The sequence below is a fragment of the Lagenorhynchus albirostris genome, chromosome 8 (genome assembly GCF_949774975.1).
Source record: "Lagenorhynchus albirostris chromosome 8, mLagAlb1.1, whole genome shotgun sequence".
Lineage (NCBI taxonomy): Eukaryota > Metazoa > Chordata > Mammalia > Artiodactyla > Delphinidae > Lagenorhynchus > Lagenorhynchus albirostris.
In genome coordinates this window covers 31,562,979-31,588,457 of record NC_083102.1, presented here as the reverse complement: position 1 = coordinate 31,588,457, position 25,479 = coordinate 31,562,979, and the positions used below count along the sequence as shown (strand labels likewise).

The 25,479-nt window shown below is 40.0% G+C and overlaps 1 protein-coding gene across 1 annotated transcript in view; it reads right to left on the bottom strand.

Annotated features, from left to right (window-relative positions):
* Positions 1-25,479, bottom strand: part of CTTNBP2 (cortactin binding protein 2) — a 156,169-nt gene that overhangs the window by 93,108 nt on the left and 37,582 nt on the right. The window contains exon 3 of the mRNA XM_060156004.1: positions 3,685-3,909. Coding sequence (XP_060011987.1) covers positions 3,685-3,909 — 225 coding nt within the window. The remainder of the gene's footprint in view (positions 1-3,684; positions 3,910-25,479) is intronic.

The following is a 25,479-nucleotide window of genomic DNA, read 5'->3' as shown; positions in this document are numbered from 1 at the left end:
GCAGTGGTTGAGAGTCCGCCTGCCGATGCAGGGGACACGGGTTCGTGCCCTGGCCCGGGAGGATCCCACATGCCGCGGAGAGGCTGGGCCCGTGAGCCATGGCCGCTGAGCCTGCGCGTCCGGAGCCTGTGCTCCGCAACGGGAGAGGCCACAACAGTGAGAGACCCGCTTACCGCAAAAAAAAAAAAAAAAAAAAAAAAAGACTCAGGAAGGAGCTAAAAACAATCATTCATGTACAAAGCATCCTAAACATTCTTCCTAAAAATGTTATTTTAGCTGTTTCTCTACCATGTTATCCTTGAATGAAAATCATGAAAACAATTTAAAATTAAATTATATTTGTATGTTATAACCATTATATAATGAAGTAGAAAACAGTGAATACAAACGGCAAAACAAATTACAATTATTTATAATGGGAAGAAAAAGGCATATGAAATAAACAAAACACATATTTTGATTGCTCTTTTCTCGTCCATTTGTCATTTCTTTGGTCGTCTAGCACCTGAAACTCCTTCCTATGTCAGGAGAATTCTCCACCTCTGGTTCTCTCCTATAGTAGTTAAATATGGCCAATAGTTGCTTTCCCAGTCTTGTAGCTAAGGACAGGGCATGGGGCCTAAGGGTGGCCAATCAAATGCACCTGCTCTTAGGCTTCAACTAGGAAATGAGTAATGCAAAGAAGCAGGGCCAGAGGAGGCACCACTCAAGACCCAGAGCAGTGAATGGCAGTGGTGCTGTCTGGCGTCAACAAACTTCAGTATCTAGCTCTCAGCAGACGGATCAGCCACGGCAGACTAGATCTACGGTGAGCATTTGTCAGTGATGCTGGCTGGTACAAGCTTGTCCCCTAGTTCTCCCAGCCATGCTCTACCATGCTGTAAGCGAACAAATAAATGCTGTTTCTGCTTAACTCAAGAATACTGGATTCACTTGCTCGCAACTACAAATTCTGCCTGACGCAGCTACCAGCATGCAACTGACCACATCATACTGAGCGGCCGCCTAGAAGGAGCTCTGTCTAATACACAGAACTACATTTAGTTTTTCCTCTGGTGAAAAAAACTGTCCCCTTCTGAATTTCCTAGTTGTTATTTTGGCTTCTTTCTTTTAAAGGCTCTGATCAAATTAAAAGATCTTTCCTATCTCAGGGCTAGAAATTATACTATGTATGAATAAAATGACCGAAAATAAATTAGAAAAGAAGCTGTATTAACAGATTGTGCGTAAGATAAATAATAAAAACCCAAATAACAAGCACCCTAGGTTACTGGTTCTAAACGGGGGAGTATATTACCAGAGGCAAAGTTCCCCATGATGATTACTCATTAGCTTATTCAAAGTGGCTTGAGGCTCAGGCCATTTGCCAAATTGACTCTTGCCCAAATTTTCCTGGCACACAAATTACCAAACAGTTAACCCTCCTATTAGTAGTCTCAGCAGGAACCAACGCATCAATGAGCACGAAGTCTCTTCTCCCGCCTTGAGAGGGCAACCAGAGCAGTGTTCAGGCCAAATGTCTTAGAATCACCACAGAGCTATGCCCAGTGTCAGATAATAAATACTTGATTGTAGATAATGGGAACTTTGCTTTCCCTGACTTTTGCTGTGGCAGTGATTTAAAGACCTGGACTCATTTAAAATAATGGATTTTTGTGTCTTAATGCTTTTAGATTTCTAAAGCTCCAATTTACTCTACATGCAAGAGAACTGAAGATGTTTGGTTAATATATTTAATTTCAAGAGTAAAGGTGACAGGTAATTTTGTTGCTAAAATGACTTTGTTGTTACTGGCCTTATTAGCTGCTCTAATACTTTCTTTAAATAAAGACTTGGGATAAGAGTACAAACTGTAACTCTTCTCACATGCTACAATCTACTGTAATAGAATATCCTTTAGGGACAAAGGGTAGCACTGCCTCTCAGACAGACCCTTCACTGAGACTGCACAGCCAGTGAATTTGGCCATAAAGGACCCCTGTATCCCCATTATAGGCGGGAGACAGATCACTGGCTCATTTCATACTAGCCTCTCAGGACCCCTAGGACAGAAACAATTTCCTTTCACTTCCAGCCAGGTTGGAAATGACCCAGTCATTCAGAAATAAACAGGATGTAAGCTGATTTTAAAAAAATCAACTAGATAATAAAATCTTTGATTCAACTCGAAATGAATTTCTTTTTTTCTCTCCTATAAGAGGAATGATAGATACAATGCAAAACAAGTAAAATTTAGGAAAGCATGCATTTTATGTATTGAACGAAAACTACAATAAAAAAATATTTTCTTGATTTTTGATAACACAGCATAAAACCGAGCAGATGTACTTTATCATGAAATAGCTCATTTGACACATTAAGAACATAATTGAAATGTGTCTCATCCAAGACATACAAATGAGTTTTAGTGACATCAGCGGAAACACACTGGCTCTTGCTTATGCGGTTTGTGGGGATTTTTGAAAAGCTCCAGAGACCTCAGTGGTTGTCTGCAGGGCTTTGTAGAGGGTGTGCAGAGTCCAGTGTAAAATTGTGTGATTCGGTCTCCCAGGCAGGGAAGGCCTTCTATTCTTTACTATTTTACCCAGTGCTTTAGTTTTCTACCCTGTGGCATACTGAGCAGAAGGTTTGCTTTTATTCAACACCTATACCAGAATGCTGGCATATATACGTTAATGCAAGGATACAATTACAGGGAGAAAACCTACACATTCAATGACAGTATCATAGACATTTATACAGTATAGTGCATTCAGGTTAATTGTTAACCAGGTGTTAAATGTGAGCTATAATAAGTTCTCTGAAAAGGACAAACAGAAGAAACATTTTAATTTATGCTTTAATAATGGTTGGAAGAACATGTTACTTTTAATTCTAGTAATTAGACATCATTACCTTCTCTGATTTCCTCACTCTCTTTTCTAATAAAGGGAATCAGTAGTCTCAGCAGCATATCGGAAGGACAAAATTTAAACTTCTATTTACTTATGGCTGATCGCAGTAAGCTTTTATCACTTAGGAATCTTTGAAGCACGTGTTCATGTGCAATAATATGTATGTGTGTGGTGCGGGAGGTGAGGAGGGGGGAGGAGGCTGGTTTAAATGAAACACATGTGAATAGGAGCCTGGAGGTCTGCAGCAGACACACCATCAGACCCCAGAGGTGAGTCTGAGATGAACCAGAACTTCAAGATGACATGTTGTGAGACTGCGTATACTATGCAAACTTTCATTCTATTCTCATATTATTTTCATTTTCAAAAAAAATACTTTCTAGTTGCAAAGAAATACTGGAGACCAAAGTTGGATAAACTAAGTTGGGGATGCCACCATATGATCAGTCCTGGTTGCATTACTGGATCACTCATCTAACAGTTAAGCATGTCTTAGGGCACTAGAAAAGGGAAATCCATCCCCTCCCCAAAAAAATCCATTATTTTAATGAAAGCATCACAGTAAATATTATGGGAAACATAATTTGTCATACTTCTTTTATGATTTAGTGTTATATTTATTTTGAGTTACATTTGAGAAGGGCCACCAGAATTTGTCAGTAGTTTGAATTTCTAAGTCCCTATCCCAACTCTTCTTGAAAATATTTAACAACAAAACAACAACCTCAGAGATGGTCTCTTCATTCTACACTGTGTTATGGGAAAAAGAATTGTTTGAAAGTCTCAATACCTTCTTTTGTCTGCTCTCTGCAGCAGCCAGTTGTGTGGACATCCTTTCTTGCATTTTTCTGCAGTGGGCCATGACTGCTTCCAGGATGGAGAGGGGGTTGGTACAAACTGGCTTCTTCTCTTTATCGCCAGCACCTGCTTCATAGTCTCTCTGCAGTGCCAGGAATGGGTCATTTAAATTAAATCTCCCATACCGTTCCTGGATAAATACCTCCTTCCTGCGAGCCTAGAACAAAATCAGAGGAATGTATTCAAGAAAGAAATGAAAATATACAGAAGGCTATTTATACGAAGGTTCTGTGATTACTGCTCCAAATGGTATTCACAACTGTCATGAGTAATAGCTTACATGTGATGTCAGGTGGTGAGTGAGAGGTAAGGGGACTGTGACCCCAAAGCCTGACCAGCCTGCCATGCCACTCAGTCTACTTTCAAATTTTCTTCCTTTGGAATATTGTCTTTTAAATTACAAAAGCTGCAAATACAGTTTTTCCCATGACGCCTACTCCTTCAAGGATCTGAATTTTAGGTACAGTCTGTTCTCATTTAGAGTAAAATAAAAAATATCAACAACAAAATAACTTTTAGCAAAAATTCAAAAACAAAATAATATGTTTATCGAACTTACATTACACATAATCCTCGTCACGTTAAATCACAAAATATAAATCTCCAAGTTTTATACAGACAGAATTTTATAAATATTTGAAGAAGAAAATATTTCATGAATTTTTTATGTCAAAAATCACAATATTCACATTTTGTGAAGTGTAACCAACTACAAAAAAAAACCTCCAGAAAATTAGGAAGATGTAAATGTCTTCTCATCATTGAAGGACATTAAAATATAGTTCACAGAGTCCCAGGAAAGAACATAGCCTCATTTTACTTTAAATGTCAGTCCATCAGCGTTGAAGTGAATTTCACATCCACTCGGCACTAAATGCAATTTTCTATAATTAGCCTACAGTGAATGGCCTTTGCATAATATGGAAAATAGCAGTAGAAATGTATTGAAAACAAGCAACAGTTTCCTAACTCAGGTCATTTGGAATAGCTACCAGAAAAAATTATTCTATGTCACTGCCAGTGGAAAAACTAAATTACAATAAATCAAGCTTAACTGTCCAAAATGTTAAACATGCTTTCTGAAGAAATATTACATACATTTCCTTAATTTAAAGGCAACTGCGTTGACTAACTCAACTTTTCCATTTTAAGACCACTATCAGCAAGCCAAAAACTAGATAAACACAAGTGCAAAACTGGGAAAATCTAATGTTTCTTCTCCTATTACCAAATTAGATTAGGAAATACAATTTAAGAAAAGTCCAATTTCACCAAAAATTTAAGCTAGCTTTCAGAGGATCATTTTACACTTAAAAGTCAAAGTGGTTTATGAATCAAAAAGCGTTTCGTATTTCTAGATTCTTCAAATTCAATTATGTAATCGATAAGCTGAATAAGTATCACTTCAGAGATGCAATTACAAAAGCAATTTCATTCTGTCCTTCACTTTTCTATTAATTTTTATTCAATGCAGTAGTTCATCCCCCACCTCTGGATAAAAACTTGGGATAGCCCCCATGGTTTTTCTAATTACTTTTATCTAATACAATTCCTATAGTCACTTTAAAATATAAAACTCTCGGGCTTCCCTGGTGGCGCAGTGGTTGAGAGTCTGCCTGCCCATGCAGGGGACACGGGTTCGTGACCCGGTCTGGGAAGATCCCACATGCTGCGGAGCGGCTGGGCCTGTGAGCCATGGCCGCTGAGCCTGCGCGTCCGGACCCTGTGCTCCGCAACGGGAGAGGCCACAACAGTGAGAGGCCCACGTACCGTAAAAAAATATATATATATACATATATATATATATGTATATATATATATAAAACTCTCAATTTGGTTATTAGAATATCCAACTTCAGCGGTATGATGGCTTCCCTTCCCCAGCTAAGATCTGCACCACCTGGGAAGGAAGCGTTTAAGAACACCCCTCTTGGGCTTCCCTGGTGGCGCAGTGGTTGAGAGTCCGCCTGCCGATGCAGGGGACACGGGTTCGTGCCCGGGTCTGGGAAGATCCCACATGCCGCAGAGCGGCTGGGCCCGTGAGCCACAGCCGCTGAGCCTGCACGTCCGGTGCCTGTGCTCCGCAGCGGGAGAGGCCACAACCGTGAGAGGCCCGCGTACCGCAAAAAAAAAAAAAAAAAAGCAAAGAAAACCTCTCTTTTATCCAATCTTCTCCCCCCCTTTCTTAGCTGTTTTAGTCCTCTCTGGGTTGGAAGGGACCAGAGGTAGAGGAGGATGATGAAGATGCAGGTGAGAGAACAGGAGCATTCTTCCTGACTGGTTCAGTCGAGAAACTAGCCTTACCAACTGGGTGTGGCAAATACTTAAAGCCTACTCTGTTCCCATGAAGTGCTTGGTAGCTTGAGAAAGCCACACACACCTTCTCACTGCTGGGGACCCTTCATCTACAGTTTCCCCAATGTAAATCATAAATTTAGGACAGACTACATAACCTGCAGAGCCCAGTACAAAATGAAAACATGGGCTCTTTGCTAAAAGTTATTAAGAATTTCAAGATGGTAACAGCATATCCTTTAACCAAGTCTAGGGTCCTTCTAAGTGCATGGCCCTTTGTGACACAGCCTGCACACCCATGAAGCCAGCCTTGCATACATATCTTCTGTAGCATCTAGAATCCAGTTTTTTGTCAGCTGAGGTCCCATGTTCTCCAGACTTCTCTACTGAACTGGATCTGAATCAATCTCATTCCTACTCTTTGATGCCTATGGCCCAACCTAGTCTATGGGAAACACTCCTGAACCTTCATTTAAAGAAAATCTGGGAGTGCAAGATGACCACTGCAACCATCTTTTTGTCATTTCCACAGAATGCCTGCTTTTTTCAGCCCCACCTCCACTCAGAGCACCAAGACCTCATAAGGAGAAACCTAGTAAGTCATTAAATAGTCTGGCTGAAGCACTTTCCTCTTGAGGTGAAGGGAAAAGCAACTAAATGGGGGGATGCCCAGCATTCTCTCCAGAGAAATGCTCTTTCATAAAAACCTTTCTCTCTTTAATCTCCAAAAATTAGGTATTTTTATACCCTTAAAGTGGGTAAGGAATTTAAAAGTCAAAGCTGGATTTCAAACTGTCTTCTGAAAATTTTGCATCTTGGTCCTCATTTTAGTAACTAATATCACTATGGGTCCCCTGCTGAAACTTACATTTTAACAACCAGTTAAAATTACCTGATGTCTACTTACACATCCAACGTATTTTATGAGGTACAATATCTGTAACACTAACTCAAGCCATTTCTTAACCACACACGTTATTCTTAAATCAGAGTGAACTTTTGATAAATGGGTTAAAATTAACTTTTATATAAGAGGTAAACACATATATCATAGGCTATTTCCAGTTTAAACAGATTTTATGGTCTGAAAAAATTTTTTAATTATTTATTTTTGGCTGCATTGGGTCTTCATTGCTGCATGTAGGCTTCCTCTAGTTGCGGAGAGCGGGGGTTACTCTTTGTTGTGGTGTGCAGGCTTCTCATTGCAGTGGCTTCTCTTGTTGCAGAGCATGGGCTCTAGGTGTGTGGGCTCAGTAGTTGTGGCACTTGCGCTCAGTAGTTGTGGCATTTGCGCTCAGTAGTTGTGGCTCGCGGGCTCTAGAGCACAGGCTCAGTAGTTGTGGCGCACGGGCTCGGTTGCTCTGCGGCATGTGGGATCCTCCCGGACCAGGGCTTGAACCTGTGTCCCCTGCATTGGCAGGCGGATTCTTAACCACTGTGCCACCAGGGAAGTCCCCTGAAAATTTTTAATACTTTTTCTTTTTACTACTGTGAAAGTTTTGCATGTATTTTTCGTTGTATTTTGGCTTTATTATTTTTTTTTAAATAAATTTATTTATTTATTTAATTTATTTTTGGCTGTGTTGGGTCTTTGTTGCTGTGCGCGGGCTTTCTCTAGTTGCGACGAGCGGGGGCTACTCTTCGTTGTGCTGTGCGGGCTTCTCATTGCAGGGGCCTCTTGTTGCAGAGCGTGAGCTCTAGGCATGCGGGCTTCAGTAGCTGTGGCACGCAGGCTCAGTAGTTGTGGCTCACGGGCTTAGTTGCTCCGCGGCATGTGGGATCTTCCCGGACCAGGGATCGAACCTATGTCCCCTGCACTGGCAGGCGGATTCTTAACCACTGCACCACCAGGGAAACCCTTGGCTTTATTTTAAAATTACTAGCTTTAACTGTGGCATTGTCAAGTGTGGGCAATTTTTTTTTCTGCTGAAAATGTTGTATAATTATATGTCTACAGGATCATAAACATAAAACTGCCAACTCATTTGCTTTGCCAATATAGACTGACGCTTAACCTTTATGACGAAGTTCAAGACACATACATTAGCTTCTTTTAAGGGAAGAAGTAGGGCTAACAAGCTATGCAACTTTGTCCCCAGTATCTTTCATTTTCAAAATGAGATCAATGAAGCAGCCTCATTTGTCTCTAGGGCCCCTAGAGTATACACAACAAATACGATTTTATTTTCTTTTAAAGTTCCTAAAAGCCTGGAAACCTCAGGTAAAATGAATGTGAAAGATTTTATACATTCCATTAAACTGACCCCTGATCCCATGTTTATTGCTTTAAGACAGTAGTCCCCAACCTTTTTGGCACCAGGGTCTGGTTTTGTGGAGACAATTTTTCCACGGACTGGGGGGTGGCAGGGGAAATGGATGGTTCGGGCAGTAATGGGAGCAATGGGGAGTGGCAGATGAAGCTTCGCTCGCTCACCCTCGCTCACCTCCTGCTGTGCAGCCTGGGGGGTTGGCGACCCCTGCTTTAAGAGATGCCAGGTAATAATTCTACTCTATAGCCATATAGGAATTTATTTATACATGTTACATATATTCAACATGCATTTTTTTATATCCTTGTCTTAAAGTTAGAAGCAGGGGTTCTCATTTTTCAACTATTAATGTTTATTTCTTATAACATTCTTGTAAGAAGTATACCTTTCTTAGCATATCTTTCTTTGTAACAGAGTGCTTAATTTTGAATGTACCACATTACTTTTAAAAAGGGCAGATCAACAATATATACAAGTGTTAATATTTAAGGAGACTGTGTAATAAAAAAGGACTTCAAATGTGTATCATACTGCGCTTGAAGAGGCCGATCCTTAAAAAAAAAGGAAGAGCTGAACGTGCAGATAACTTCTTGCTTTATGCATCAGAATTACTTGAGAATGAAATGCATTTCAGGGTAATGAGTCATTTGAAGACACAGGCTGACTATAGTTATGAAAACAGACTCAAATTCTTAAAACCGGCTACACTGATAAGTAAAAATATAATTTCATTAGAATATAGAATCTTGAAAAAATCACAAGCAAGAAATAAAAACATGGCCATTATTAATGGAGGATTTGACCAATACAGAGTTCCTACTTTTGGCTTTCATTGTTTTGTAAGATCAACTGAAGTAGGTTGGACCTGACCAGTAATAATAAAAAGAAAAGTACTTTAGCTATTCAACTTTTTCTATAGCATGTAATCCTCTTAGGAAAAAAACCCTACAACTTGGATTGTAAGTCACAATTAAAACATATCACCGATTAATTTTAAAACATATTGACAAACTTGTAGCTACAATTATTCTGTCTTATGAAAAGCTGGAATGATTTTGTAACATTAAAAAATATCAATACTTATAAAAGATAACTTTTACTGAGAGCATTTTTTTTCTTTTTTTTTTTGCGTTACGCGGGCCTCTCACTGTTGTGGCCTCTCTCGTCGCGGAGCACAGGCTCCGGACGCGCAGGCTCAGCAGCCATGGCTCACGGGCCCAGCTGCTCCGCGGCATGTGGGATCTTCCCGGACCGGGGCACGAACCCGTGTCCCCTGCATCGGCAGGCGGACTCGCCACCAGGGAAGCCCGAGAGCATATTTTGTATTGCTAGGTTTTCATACTCACTTTCTCCTAAAACTAAGTCCAGAAGATAGCCACTTTTTAAATTCACATTTTATAGACAAGCAGACTGAGGCGCAGAAAAGATTAGCTTACTCTTCCAAGGTCATTTCAACAGGAGCTGGTATTCAACCTAGGCAGTCTTTCTCCAAAGCCTACTCACTGAAGTATTTTTTAATTATGACTAGAGTATTATGGAACACTAGAAAAGGCTGCAAAAGTAAGTATTGTTTACAACACTATTCAAACCGATACAAAGAAATAAAGTTTGAAAGACAAAAATATGACAATATTCTAAGTAGTTAACAGCTTTCCATATGCTCTATACGTACTTTCATTGTTACTGACCATATACTAACATAATGTAATCAAACTTAATCGTTTTTCCCCCAAGATTCTTCAGAGATTTTATGCAAGTGCAAAATACAGTTCAATAAGAAAAATAGTTTCTAAATATGCTCTTCCCCAAAAGCATATTATCAAAAAGCACTGACTACCTAAAAATTAAAAAACCAAACCCAAAACCCACTAGCGTTAATAGAGATCTAACTGCAAGAAGACTGCAGAGGAATTCTGTCCTCAGCTCCAGCCTACTCAACACAGTGGCCACTGTCGTGGATGCCAATGATACAAAACTGCAAGGGAGGGATGGTCGAAATGATGAACCCAATCTGACAAGATGGACTTTCACAGGAATAAATATGAGTCAGTTCTTGAGTAGAAACACAGAGGCAAGTATGAAAATCACTTAGGGGCTGCAAGCAATACTACATTGAAGGACTGAACCATGAAATGAACACTGTTCCTCCACCACACCTCAAATCAGGACTCCACATCAGGCTTCATTAATTAATAGAAAATAACTGTCAGAACTAGACAATCCCTGGACTGCTGGGCTCACTTCTGGGTGAAATATTTAAAGAATGATCAATAGAAAAAGGACCTGAAAATAGAACTGAGTATAAAAAGAAAATAGGAATGCTTAAAAGACTTAGAGCAGCACGATAGCATTCTTTCAATATCTGAAGTCATTGCATGTTTAAAGAGGTATTTAACTATTTACCTGATTCCCAAGGAACAGAATTATCACCATTATAATAAGGAATGTTTAAGGGTCAAAGCTGTTCCAAAGATACAATAGGCTGCACTGGACTGGAGTGAAATCTGCCTCTGGCTGTGTTTCAAACATCGGCTGAAATGGTAGAAATGGGGAGCAGGGGTCTCAAAAATCAGGAAGGCTGTTGGCTTCTAAATCAAGAGGGATGGAAAATACATATTTTTCCAAGAAGCCAACACAAAAATTCATCTATCTAGTTCTAAATCTCTGTCTTAGTGGTAAGAAGTTCCAGTAGACCCAAAATGTTTTTGAAACTAAAATTAAGAGCTCTTCTAAGAAGTAAGGGGAAAACATCCTAGTTGCAAATAAATCTCACTCTAAGAGGGGTGAAATATTCTGGGAGTGGGTTTACATATACAACACACACACACACACACACACACACACACACACACACACACACACACACACACACACACACACACACACACACACACACACGCACGCACGCACGTACGTTAAGTAGCGCCCAGAGGGTGGGAACAGCTATGTGAAAGTTACACAGTCTTTTGGAGAAGGACAGTCACTGCCCTTCAATGATTACAAAGGCTTAGAAATTCACTAGCCAGGAACAAGATATAACTTCCTGGAATAAGAATAAAATGTCAAAAAGTCTAAATAGTTCAGCTGAGTGAACACATTTCAGACATTGCTTATATGTGGCAAGACATACACGGGACACAGAAATGAAGGCATGTCATGGCATCGCGTGAGCTTTCCTGCAATGCAGGAGGAGTATGACAGAGAAGAGGCAAGTTTTCCCTGCTCTCTCCCCTCCCACTCTTATGCCCCAACCTTGCGGCCATAACATCCTACCTGCTCATGGACAAAATAATCTGGATGTGCAGAAACTGTCGTGCTAGGAATACATTTACATAATGAATATCGTGAATCATATATCAAGACTGACTTAGATTTATCTGGTTCCTGAGGCTAAAATCTGGAAGTCATACTTCAATAAACCACCAATTTTCTCACAGAAATGTAGACCATTCTAACAGAATCTATGAAATGGCTTGATTTCACAGAAGCCAGAGCCAGAACTAATCTCCTAATCCTTTACTGTTGACCTTGCCTGCAATTTACCACCTTGCACACACCCAGCAGTGCTCATCTCAGTGGCCCACGCTCATCTGTAAAAATAAGATTACCTTTATTGCCTAACTAGGTCAAGAATCGTACACAATGCCTCGCTGTTCTGCTCCCTTGCTCGGAGTAGACATTTATTAAACTATCAGCACACTTTACGCCGAATCCAGGAATGGCCTCCCAATTTGTCTTAATACATCTCTCCAGGCAGTCGCCACCCATCAGTCAGAACTGGAGCACAGATGAACGGCCTGCCAACTCTGCCCTGGGCAGTTAATTGCTACAATTAGCTATATCTTTACCTCTACTAGACAGTTAAAACCATGCCTTTTACGTCTCTGTACTACCAGTACAATACACCACATGTACCAATTACTTATTTAAGGCTGATAGAAGTAATAGCTTCTATTACTGGGATTAGTCATTCTCAATGACCCTTGACTAGAAACAAACTTTTCATATCAAAAATCAATAATTTTAAATTTCATAAAAGAGGCACTATTACTCAACATTAATAAAAAACTAAATAAGTGTGTTTATCCACATCTATAAGCATATTTGAACTATTTTTTATTTAAAATAATACATGTTTGCTGAACTTGGGAAAATATGATAAAAGGGAAAAAGAAAAAAAAAATCCATGATTCAATCATCAGAAAGTAGTTACTATTAAGTTTGCCTGGTACTCTACAACTGGAAACTCTATTTTTTCCAAGCACGTACTAAAAATAGCTATCAAGGACTTAAGGGAATATGTTTTAAGCAAACTTTCTCATTTAGTTTGCTAAACAGTTCCCACTTCAATGATCTATATCAATATTTTAATAGTATTCCATAAATGAACACTTACACACTAAAAAAGCTCATTGTTTATCACTTATTTCGCTTGTAATTGTTCTAACATACCTGGAGGTAAACCTGTGGGAATATTTATAAAATTCACTGAAGTAGTATTACTGGGTTACAAAATAAAAACAATTTGGTATGAAAGGGTTTTTCAGTATCCACAAATCAATCAGTGTGATACACCTCATTAACAGATTGAATAAAAACCATATGATCATCTCAATAGATGCAGGAAAAGCTTTTGACAAAATCCAACATCCATTTGCGATTAAAAAACAAAAAAACTCTCCAGAAAGTGGGCATTGAGGGAACATACCTCACCATAATGAAGACTTTTGAAATACATTACCAAATTCCTCGTCAGGTGTTCACCAATTTTATTCCCACCAGCAGTAGTGTTTTTGCATCTATAGTTATGAGGGAGATTGGTCCATGTTTTTCTTCTGTATTTTTAAAATATCTTTGTCAGTTTGGAGATTAGGATACCACCAACCTCAAAAAATGAGTTGGGCCATGATGCCCCCTCCTGTATTTTCTGAAAAGTTTTGTGTATATTAGTATTATTTATTTTTTGAATGTTTGATAGGATTTACCAGTGAAATCATTTGGGTCTGAAGTTTTCTTTAGGGGAAGGTTTTTAATAATGAATTTTTAAAATAGATACAGAGCTATTTGGATTTTTTATTTCTTCTTGTATCAATTTTGTAAGTTGTATCTTTCAAGAAATGTGACCACTTCCCCTGGGGTGTTGGAGTTGTTCACAGTATTCACTTAATATCACTTTACTATCTATAGGATCTACAGTGATAATCCTTTTTTTTAATTCCTAATATTGGTGATTTGTGTTCTTTTGTTCTTGCTCATTTTAGCCAGGAATATGTCAATTCTGTTGATTTTTTTCGATAGCCAGCTTTTGGCTTCATTAATTTTCTGTATTGTCTATTTTGCATTTTCTTAATTGCTGATCTTTAACAACAACAACAAAAATCTCCTTCTACTTAGCGTTCACTTCGTTCTCCTCCTTGTAGTTTCTTACTGTAGAATCTTAAGTCACTGATTTTTAGATCTTTCTTCTTTTTAATACAAGCATTTAAGTCTCTCAATTTCCCTCTCAACATTGTTTTAGCTGTATTTCAAATATTTTGATGTATTTTGCTGCCATTCAATTCATTTTCTAAATTTGTGATTCTGTCTTTGTCACACTGAAGTTTTTTTTTTCCCCCAAAAATTCCAGGTATTTGGAATTTTCCCAAATAGCTTATTGTTACTGATTTCTCATTTAATTCTATTGAGGTCACTGAATGCAAATGTCAATTAATTAAAGTGGTTGATAGTGTTGTTCATATTATCTATGTTCTTTTTCCCTATCAACTACTAATTGTTCTATCAACTACTGAGAGATATTAAAATCTACTATGATTATGAAATTGCCTATTTCTCCCTTCAATTCTATCAATTTTTGCTTCAGATATTCTGAAATCTGTTATTAGTTGCATACACATTTATAATATCTTTGTGAAGTAGTATCCTTTTATTATTATGAATTGCCTTACTTCTATAATACTGGGTCTTTTTTATATCTTTTATTCTGTTTCATTTATCTTCCTATTCATAATTCTCCAGTACAAATGTTTTCATTTGTATTATTAAATGCTATCCACCAAAAGGAGAAGCCTCCTTCACAATATCAGTTTCTAAGAATTTCTTTGCTATACTACCAGCTTATTCTTCTAGATGAAATTTAGGCTTACAACTTCTAAAAATTAAAGCAATGATACCTCTGATTGAAATTATGTATAAATTAAAAACACATTTGAGGAAAGAAAACTTTTTCATAAAATTAACTCTTGCCATTGGAAAATAATCTTTTATTAAAATTTGCTTTTATATATTATAGTTTTCTATTTTCAAATCAATTACCATAAATTTGAGAATAAAGGGATACTTTTTACAAATCTTTGTTAATATCCCCACTTCCCTAATTATCTCTGTACAGTACATACTTTATCTTGACTGAAACTGCTGAAGCAGTAGTTCTCAATCCTAGCTGCTCATCAGAATCATCTATGGAACTCTTCAAACACAGCTCTGGCCCAACACAATCAGTAAGTCCATAAAGATTCTCGTAAGCACTTTGATGCCTCGGCCAAAGGTAAGAATAACCGATTTCCTGCTTCTCTGTACACTTTCCTACCATTATTTCCACACTTAATATCTTTATGCTTATTCCCAACTAGGTAAATCTTTAGTTCATTTACTTTTCAAGCAGCTTTCGGATGGGAATATTTTCTATCTTTGCTCACCTGAAGATGACTTCTATTTCCTTCTTACATTTACTTTGTCTGGGTAAAAACATTCTTAGGGGGTATCCTAAGACTCCTTCTGTATCCAACAGAAGGATACAGAAGGACACATTCTTGTCCTTAACACATCCAACAACAGATGTGTTAAGGACAAGAAGTCTCTTTGGCCGAACCTGTCCACTAGTGCACAGGAGCAAGTCCATGGCCAGGTGGATTTTGCTCCCTTTCAGGTAAGCCTCCTGCTTTTCTGCCTGATTACATCAATTTTCTAACCTTAAAATTAATAAATAACATTTAAGATTATTCCTGGTGTTGGCTGGTATTTTCCTGGCATGTAGCTTTTTCACCTGAAGACTCTGCTACACCTTGGTTACAGCAACCATTTCACTCGTCCTAGTCTCTGAGGAGCACCAATTTTTCTCCCAGTGGATCTCCATTCTCTATGTTCTACACACACGTATCTTCATTTCTAATCGTCACTTTAATCCCTTCCTCTGGGTTCTAGGAAATCTTAAATTTGTCATGGGTTCAATGTTTTTATAGTGCTGATTTTTTTCACCCTTACTTCTAATAGATACTTTAATTCTCCTAGCGCATTCTGAAGTCTCTTAACGACCACATTAGGTAGGTACCGCTGCCCTCACATTACAGGTAAGAGCACTGCAGCACTGAGAGGGCAAGGGGCTTGTCCACGGTTGTGTGGCTACAAGGGGTGCAGCCAGGACTCACTCCAGCAATCTGCCTCCAAGATCCACGGCCCATTCTCTGCTTTCTTCCCCTCAGCTGTGCAGCTAGTCAGCTCTCCATCACAATCTGGCTCACCCACCATTCCGTCTCACTTCAGAGCCTATGTTTCCTTGAATTTTAAGACACAAAGCAGATGCTATCTAAAAATTACTTTCTAAAATTTACTCGTTTCTCATAATAATTTTTGTCAGATGTAGGTTGTTCCTTTGCATTTTAAGTGTTATCTTCCTTGTTCTATGCTGCAAAATCTTTCATAGGCCCTATGGGTTTTTCTCTTTCTTTTCTTTTTTTCTGTTTACTCCATCTTTGGGTCAGTAGGAGTCAACCCAGATCTGGTGTTTATCCATAAGCAGGTAAGGTAGAAGCTCCCTGAATATCTTGACTCTCCAGCCAGTTGCCATTAAAATGCTCCTCTAATATTGGGAGCAGTGAGCAGACTGGTGCAAATTTACATCGCAAGGCTGCTTTCAGCTGAGAGTGACAGGAAGTCAGAGCCACAGCCCCCATGAGAGACATGGGCTCCTGTTAGGTGCCCCCCAGCCTGTGTGTTAAGGACAAGAAGTCTCTTTGGCTGAACCTGTCCACTAGGCATGAGCACTTGTCTGTGGCATCCTCTGTCCTGACAGAATGTTAGGTAGTGGCCCCACTGCCCAGACAGCTCTCTGGTTCTTGCAGCAACCTTTCTTTCTGATGCTTCTCCTTCACAGTCATAGAGAGGGATTTCAAGTGACAACTCCCTACCTACCCCTTAGCCTGTCCTCGCCTCTCCAAATCCTAGGAGGTAGGAGTTGGCTGGCTCTTTGAACGTTACAGGTCCACCTCCTGAGAGAGCATCACAGGGACCCAGGCAGTGAGTCGGTCGGTCCTCATTCATCCCTCTGCGTGGTCACACAAACATTCTACCTAGAAGATACTCCTTTATTTTTCAGGACATGGGAAGTACAACAATTGAGAGTGGGCTCCGAGATCAGACAGAAAGGATTTGAATAGTGACTCTGCCACTTCCAAGGTATGTACACTCGGGCTGGTTACTTTACTCCCCTGGGTCTTCTCCACTTACATGAAGTTAACAGAGTACTTAACCCAGAGAGCTGTCACTGTTGTTTTGAAGGATTAATGAAATAATGCACGTAAGGCACTTAGCTGGGTGCCTGGACAATAGTGCAAGTGTAATAAACAATAGCTATCATTTTACTAATGATGGCATTCTTTCTAGCTTGTGAGTTTTTGCTTCTTTTTATATCCTTTAGCCTATCTCATCTGACAAATGAGAAGTTGGGAGTCAGAGGCCAGTGCCAAAGTCACCATGTTATTTAGAGCTCCCAGGAGAAGTTTATCAAGCTTCTAGCATGCTGGGTGATTGTGTTCATGTGTGCATTCACACACTTAGAACTATCCTGCCTCTTCGGTTGCATCATACTCCTTAAGGGAAAAGCCCTGTGCTCCTAATGGTCCATTATTCTAGACACCCCTCAGTGTAGTGGAAGACCAAGCACTGAGGGTGCGCTCATGAGATGCTACACGTGCAGTAAAATAGAATCAACATGCCTGTGGATGGAAATGAACTCATCATCCGACACTTACAGAAACGCACATGAATATGACAGTCCAGGGATAGGGAAGATACAAAGTCCTTTGAGAGATTTTTTTGAAGGATTACAAAGCAAAATACAAAGACCTAGAGCAAAATACAACAGAATCCTATTTCAATACCACTCTTTGATACATGAAATCAGTTCTAACGTAAGTCCAATGATATGTTCTCAAACAGCACATTTACAGAAAGGAGATACCGTTGTGCCATTAACTTTATAAGCTTTGCCTTATTAATGGATGTGTTTTTCAGCTCTCAGCGTAAATTTAGATGTCAACATGTAAATATTCTATCTGTAGCCTTAAAATAACAAATGTACACTAGCCACTCATTTGCTGAAGCTCTAAATCATATTGTTTTCTAAAACTTCTAGATACTGAATAAACTGGTAGAATTTTTCCAACAAAATATATAACCATCAAAAAACCTATCAAAGTTTGTTGCATTATAGTAAACTAGCAAAAGAGTAGCTTCTGGTAAACAGACTACTTAGAACATCCATAAGAAAATATGCTTCTGATGCAAATCAAAACTACAGTGAGGTATCACCTCACAGAGGTCAGAATGGCCATCATCAAAAACTCTACAACAATAAATGCTGGAGAGGGTGTGGAGAAAAGGGAACCCTCCTACACTGTTGGTGGGAATGTAAACCAATACAGCCACTATGGAGGTTCCTTAAAAAACTAAAAATAGAGCTATCATATTATCCAGCAATCCCACTCCTGGGCATATACCCGGAGAAAAGATACATATAACCTAATGTTCATTGCAGCACTATTTACAATAGCCAAGACATAGAAGCAACCTAAATGTCCATCAATGGAGGAATGGATAAAGAAGATGTGGTACATATGTACAATGGAATACTACTCAGCCATAAAAAAGAACGAAATAATGCCATTTGCAGCGACATGGATGGACCTAAAGATCGTCATAGTGAGTGAAATAAGTCAGACAGAGAAAGACAAATATCACATGATATCGCTTACATGTGGAATCTAAAAAAATGGTACAAACGAACCTATTTACAAAATAGAAATAGAGTCACAGATGTAGAAAACAAACTTATAGTTACCAAGGGTGAAGGGGAGGAGAGAGATAAACTGGGAGATTGGGACTGACATATACACGCTACTATATATAAAACAGATAACTAATAAGAACCTAATGTATAGCACAGGGGACTCTACTCAGTACTCTGTAGTGACCTATATGGGAACAGAATCTAAAAGAGTGGATATATGTATATGTATAAATGATTCACTTTCTGTACAGCACAAACTAACAACATTGTAAATCAACTATACTCCAATAAAACTTTTAAAAAAGAAGATATGCTTCTGATGATTAAAAAGAAAGTAAAATTTACTCAACCATTGATTTTAAAACAAATGTTTGAAAAATAAGGCTTCTGTAGAATGGTCTGATACCATCCAGGGAAGCAATTACCACTTCTGGGTACTGAATATTTGCGTACCAAGCACACTGGCAGGGATTTGGCAGGTACACTCTTCATGTTTGCTGGACCAAATTCCTGCTCTGAAAATTCTCAAACAGGTTTTCCTCCCGTTTGCATGTTATTCACATTATCATGGCTACACAGAAGCATTTTCTGATTTGGCTTTAATCACCTAGAACTTTTGACTCATAACAAAAGAAACAAAACCAGCATTAAACGCCTTGTCTAAGATGAACATACAAATAGCTATCCAAACAAACAAAGAGAACCTCAAGAGAAAGCAAGGTAGCTTCCTTGAAAGATTGCAATATTTTGGGAATAATGTAGTTCACCACTATGATAATTCCGGAAATGCCTACTTATCTGTGACTCAAGTGAAGAAATGTGGAAACAGGAGTGGGTGTGGGAACAGTGTTAACATAAGCATCCCCACGCGAAAAATTTAAAAAGTGAAAAACAAAAAGAGGGCAGTGTTGTCTCCTGGGGACAATATAATAGATAATTTCTGTGGGCAGAGGTTGTGATCAAAAATTTAAAATACTATAAGGTCCCTCTTATAGCTGCAGGAAACATAAGTTGACTCAGTTAAAAATAAAATTCAGGACAAAGAGAGAGAACGGTGGTGATGATTTGCTCTCGGTGCTGCACCCGCTCCCACCTCCCTACAGAACCAGCCCTGGTCATTGAGAGCAACTCACCAATCACAAGGCCTGCTGAGCATCTGGAAAACATAAACAGAAAGATCTCAACATTCTCACTGTCTACCAGCTGAAGATGACTCACTCCCTATCAACAACCATCAAGGGAAATGGAATGTCGACAGTTTGAAAGCAGTCTTTATTCAAACCCCGTCAGTAATTTGACCACCATTAAACGTTCCCCAGTCCCTAAAAGAATGTACCTCCTGTACTCCTCGCAGCAAACCAGAAAACCACCGCAGCTGCGAGAGAGAAAAGGATCACTCACTACACAGATCACTGGGCAGCCCTGGGAGAAAGCAGAGTCATTGGAGGGTAACTTCATCACATGCCAGCAATAAAAGACGGTGTGTGTGCCCCCACAGATGGTGGCAGATGTGCAAACTTCAGGTCGGACACTCCTCTCAAGTCAGAGTCAGGGACCTAGCAAGGAACAGGTGAGGGGGAAGAGCTGATCTTATCCAAGGGACCGGCAGATCTCAGCAGGACAAGTGTCATTTGCAGGAAGAGGGTAAGAATCCATTTCAGATCATGCAATTTTGTCTTCCTTCACTGCATGTGATGCAAGAACAGCTGTGAAAATACTTTATACACGATTAACTGTGGTGCATAGGTTGTTTGGGATTACTAATATAAAATCGAATAGGTCATTTATCAGAGGTTTGTGTTGGCTTACATTGCTGAAAAGGCTCAACTATTTATGTTTCTGCTAGACTTTTCTTTTTGTTTTACATCATTTATTCAATGAGAATGCATCAGGCAACGTCTGTGCACGGGACATTTCTCTCTAGCAATCAGCTGCCTTTGTCTTCTTTATTCTGCTTTGTGGGCAGGATGGGGAGGGGGTAGTGTATCTTAAATAGTCTGTAATAGAGAATGAATTATAGAATACTGTAAGCATGTGCTACACATTATGAAACAGTTAAAATGTGGCGTCTCCTCCAAAGGAGTTTAGGCCAAGATGAATGATACTCATTTCCAGAGTCTCCAACATGATTTATGACTGGCTATGGTCAATTTCTGAAAAGAGTAAACCTGAACTCTAGTTCTAAAGCCTATTCTTGTAAAAATCTATTTTCTCTTCTCCAAGCTATGCCACCCACCTTCTCAGTGAAAGTGAGCACGGGTCTGAAAGCCTCTGTGGGCTCAGACTAGATGACACCACACTTCTGTGTAGGTGGCGCACGACAGCGCTCGCTGGAGTTTGCTGCGGGAAGGAGGTCAGGACCCTGCCGTTCCCACCCCCTCTATCCTGGAGCAGCTACTGAAGGCATCTGTTTCTGTCCTTTAGTACCCTTAGTCTCCCATTAGTATTCCCGGAGAATATAAGAAGAGGAAAAATAACAAAGTTAGGATGGGACTAAGGTTGTCCCCCTCTGCCAAAAACATGTCAGTTCTTAAACTCTGGTCAGTTACACAGAATGTTGTTTAAGTAGAACTAAAGCCCGTGGTCACAGTCTCTCAACCAGAGTAGACAACACCATCATTCACACTAAAGACAGTCATTCTCATCTGATGATGAATACAAGATCAGATGATGCTATCAAACTCCCGGAGGACACACATCCCTAGGAGCTATAGGACTAGGAATGGGCAGCCACACATGCTGGTTCAACCACTGTTGCAAGCGGCTGTCTCCCCATTTGGCTAGCCAGCAGGAAAGGATGTGGGTATACTTTAACTGCCTCCAGAGTAAATGCCCCAAACAGGAATCACATCCACAGCCCTGGTCACAGGTAGCCCTACCCTTGAACTGACTGACATTACTGCGTACCAGAATTTATAAAAGAGGAGCTGTCAGAGGCCATCTGAGGCAGCATGATAGCTGTCTGCGATGACGTGGTACAGCTGTGCATTTAGGAGATCCCTCTAGAACAACATCATGCTTGCCAGTGGACGGACAGATGGCTTTGCCTGTGTAGTCTCTTTTTAAATATTGGTACCAGGCACATGGACACTGGCAGCTGTGTTTGAGAAGTAAAGGATAACGTGCACTTGAGATCAAGGCTGGCATCCACAGAAACAACTCCTACTGCATTACATATAAATAACAGCATCAACAGAAAAGTCCACCAAAATGACCAAAAAATTAATTTATGCAAGGAAAAATCTTAATAGCCCATTTCCAAAATAGTTCTTTCTGAAGTTGATTTAGTACCATCTTAATTTTCTTACTATTTCTCAATGCTAAAATGACCCCAGCAGACAACAGATTTTTTTAAACACACACACAACACATATGGAGTGTACAAAAGGCAATCAAATTCTCTTTATGTCCAGGAGGATAATAATGGAATAAATGCACCTCTATAGGTGATCTACGTTACAGTGCTTTTGCTACGATTCTATTGAGCCAGAGTCATGCTAGGAGGCCACAAGCAAGTGCTCGGTGGATATCTTCTAAGGTCAATCATCAGCACTATGACACATTAAGAATCTACCCTAGGATTAATGAACCTGTGTGCCCACGTCTGAGTGAAAGGACAGAGACACAGCAAAACACACTATGCATCTGTTATTCCTATTCCTTTCTTCCTCTTCTTCAAGAGTCAAGAACCAGATTTGAAAATGAGAGTAAAGAATTCGAACTCGAAACATACAGCCACTGGGAGGAATGTTGTGCTCAGAGCTGATGCATTATTTGGAAGGAGAGGGAGAGGGGCCCAGGGAGGCGTTAGAATCACTGAACTGCTGGTGGTTTTCCAACAGTACCGGCTCATTCTTCATCACAAAGCCCACAGGCAGCATCAGCACCACTCTTCGCTGGCTCCATGGCCTGGAGGCTGCCTGCTCCTCCCAGGAAATAAACACCTCTCAGTCTGAATGAATTGAAAAAGTAATCACTGTTTTTGTTTCACAAGAAGATAACAGGAACTTGTATTTGAACACTCTTTGGGATGAACAGCCTAGATTACCAAACAGTCAAAGAATCCTATTGGCTAGGAAAAGGCTAACGATGTTTCCACATGTAAGCTTTTTTTTTTAAAAGTAATGAACCTTAGGGTAAGGTAAGGAATAATTCTAACTGTGGATGAAATATGTGACAGTTAGGATACTTTCATTTTAACTTCCAACACTTAGAGAAAGATAAAAGATAAAATGGTTTCTCTACGACTTTGGTGCCCCCTGTTCACTGAGAACTTTGCCTTTATCCGGGAGGCCTGGAGCTCACCGTTTCCTAATGTCCTTGGCTCCAGCAGCCTTCACCAGAACCCTCCCTCGACATCCTCACGTCCTTGGACTTCATCGTGACCATGCCGAGATCTCAGAGGCTTCCTTCTCCCTCAGCTCATCTCCCACTCCCCAACCACTTCTCTCCTTGCAGTGTAGAGCTCACGTTTGTCCAGATGCTTCTTATTTTTCAAGCCATTATTTCTCAGTACCATCAGCTTGGATCCACCTAGAATCTGCCATCTGTGTCTCTCAGGAGACTGAGCTGTGCTGAAACACCCAACAGCTTATTTTAAAGCCAATACACATTTGAAGTCTCCAAACTCACCTCGGCCCAACGAGCCAAGGCTACTACAGGTTCAGTGAACGATATTGGCTCCGAGGAGGCCTATTCACCATGTGCCTCTGGTTCCACGATGACCACTGCAAACCTCCTCTGTGCTCCCAATCCATCCATATCCCCCTCATGGCACTCAAGCCTTGCTTTCCTCTTCATGTTGGTGATCATTTTTTCCCACAGCACTCTCAAAATTCTGTTCCCTCCTTTATGACCTTTTTCAAAGGAAACCATTTCTTTGCCCCTCTCTAAGGTTATGTATTCTATCTATGCCTTGCTTTCCCTCTCTAATTCCTTTTATCTCTAAGCTGCCACAAACAGTACTCTGAGATCAAAACTACTTCTTACAGACCCTTAAATTCAACTGCCGCTAAATAACTTACCCTGGGTCTTTCCAGCCCAGAAAAATCAGCAGGTACCAAACTGAAGTCTTCATCTTCTCCACCAAACACCTCTCACCTCACGCTCTCTCTGCCTTGGTTGTGGCATCACCACAGCTCGCCTGAAACCTGAGTGTCCGCAGTTGCCACTTTCACCTCTCGTTCCCACAGCGTATCAGTCGAGACTTATCGTTGCCACATCCTAAAAATTGTTCACATTTATCACCTCCTCTCCATCCCAGCCACCACTGCCTTACTCTAGCTGCTTGTCGTCTTTCTCACTAACACTTGCAACAGTATCCTGCTTGGTTTCCGCATCTCCAGGCCTGATACCTCTCCAATCAATCTTCCTCTTTGCTGACCAGAAGAATTACCCCAAAATGCAGCTCGAAGGTATTACTGCATTGCTCAAAAGCTGTCAAGAGCTCTTCATTACATAAAAATGAAGCACAAACCCTCGTCAAGGTCTTCCATGAGCTGACCCCTTCTTGCCTCTCCTCTCGCGTTTTCTTCGTTTGTTTGTTTGTTTGTTTTTACATACTACCACCCACCCTCCTCCTCTTCATCTCCTAGGCTTTTTATTAACTCTATTTTCTTATTTTCCGTATTCTTGGGGTTCTAGCATCTGAGGCCTCACTGAGGAGGGGAAGACTGTCCCTTTCAGGGCTGGCCAATTTGTAGAGATAGCAAATTACTCTTCTGCAAATGTGCCTTTCATATGCAAACCAACCAACCTGCAGCCCATGCCCCACCTCTCCCCTGCCTTTATCACCTCCTTTATCAAACTCTCTCCCATTAAACCCACTATCCCCTGTCCTAATCACTCCAGCGACAGGCATCAGCCAACCAGGGGCAGTTCCTACCTCCTGGAGCTTTTTGAAATTATTCAAACTAGTCACCTTACCCACTCCTTCCCACAGAAACCATAATAAAAGGCTTTCTGCCCATCCTTTCTCCTTGCTCCTTCTGCCTCCAGACCGACCCTGGTGATTCCCCACGTGGCCCTGTGCGGCAATGCCGTGCCTTCTATTTCTCAGGATCTGAGTATAAAAACTTCTTCCGTCATTGCCATGGCTGTGTCTTACCACATCTGATTAAAACAAATCCTGGGTACATTTTAAAACAAGTTTCAACTACAAAACTATTTACAGGCCTTTAATTCACCATGCTGTTTCATGCCACTGTAACGTAGAGCTGGTAAGCTGCATTTTTCCAATGAGACTGAGTTCTAGTTTGTCTTTCTCTGTAAAGCCTTTCCTGACCCTCCAATGCTGAGCCCCTTCTCTCTGTGCCACCACCATATTTTGTATATAGGTCCTGGCTGAACATTTGCAATTCCAACACAACATAGTTAATTGCTTGAAAGTCCTTCTCTCCTCCTAGGCTAGGCTGTAAACTACAAGATAGAGACTGGGCCCTAGGCATGGTTATCATGAGTACTGAGCTTAGTACACAATAAACAATGAATTCTTTATGAATTAATTTAAATGTACAACAATAGTGTTAGTATTGAATAGTGCTAATGACTAGCTTTGCTACTTTGAAATAAAGCTTTCCGATTAAGAATTTCCAGCTGGAAAAAAAAAATAGCTAATCAGTAACAACCTTGCACACAACTTACTCTCAGCCATTTAAACTATTCAAAGAGGTAGAGAGCGAGAGAGGAAGGGAGGAAGGGAAATGACATCTTAACGGTGGCTCAACCGAATATATTGTCTTTAGAATGTATCTCGTACATATATTTGGCTAAGAGTATGTGATATAACTTAAGAATCCAAAATACAATACCTCCAAAAAACAGGGAAGACAATCTGATTCTGGACTAACAGGAACTTATGCTAATTTCCTTTTTATCTGCCTACCTAAGATTCTTATGATCCCCTCCAGTTAGGAAAAGATATAAAGCTGATCTCTCTTTCCTTCCTCATGAGAAGCAATTTAAAATGTCAATGCTAAGTTGTAAGAATGCAAGGTAAGTACAGTTTGAGGGAAAGAATATTTACTTATGTCAACTTAGTAAAGAAGTACTGTATAATATTAACATTTAAAATGAACAAGCATTACTTTCTAAAGCGTTG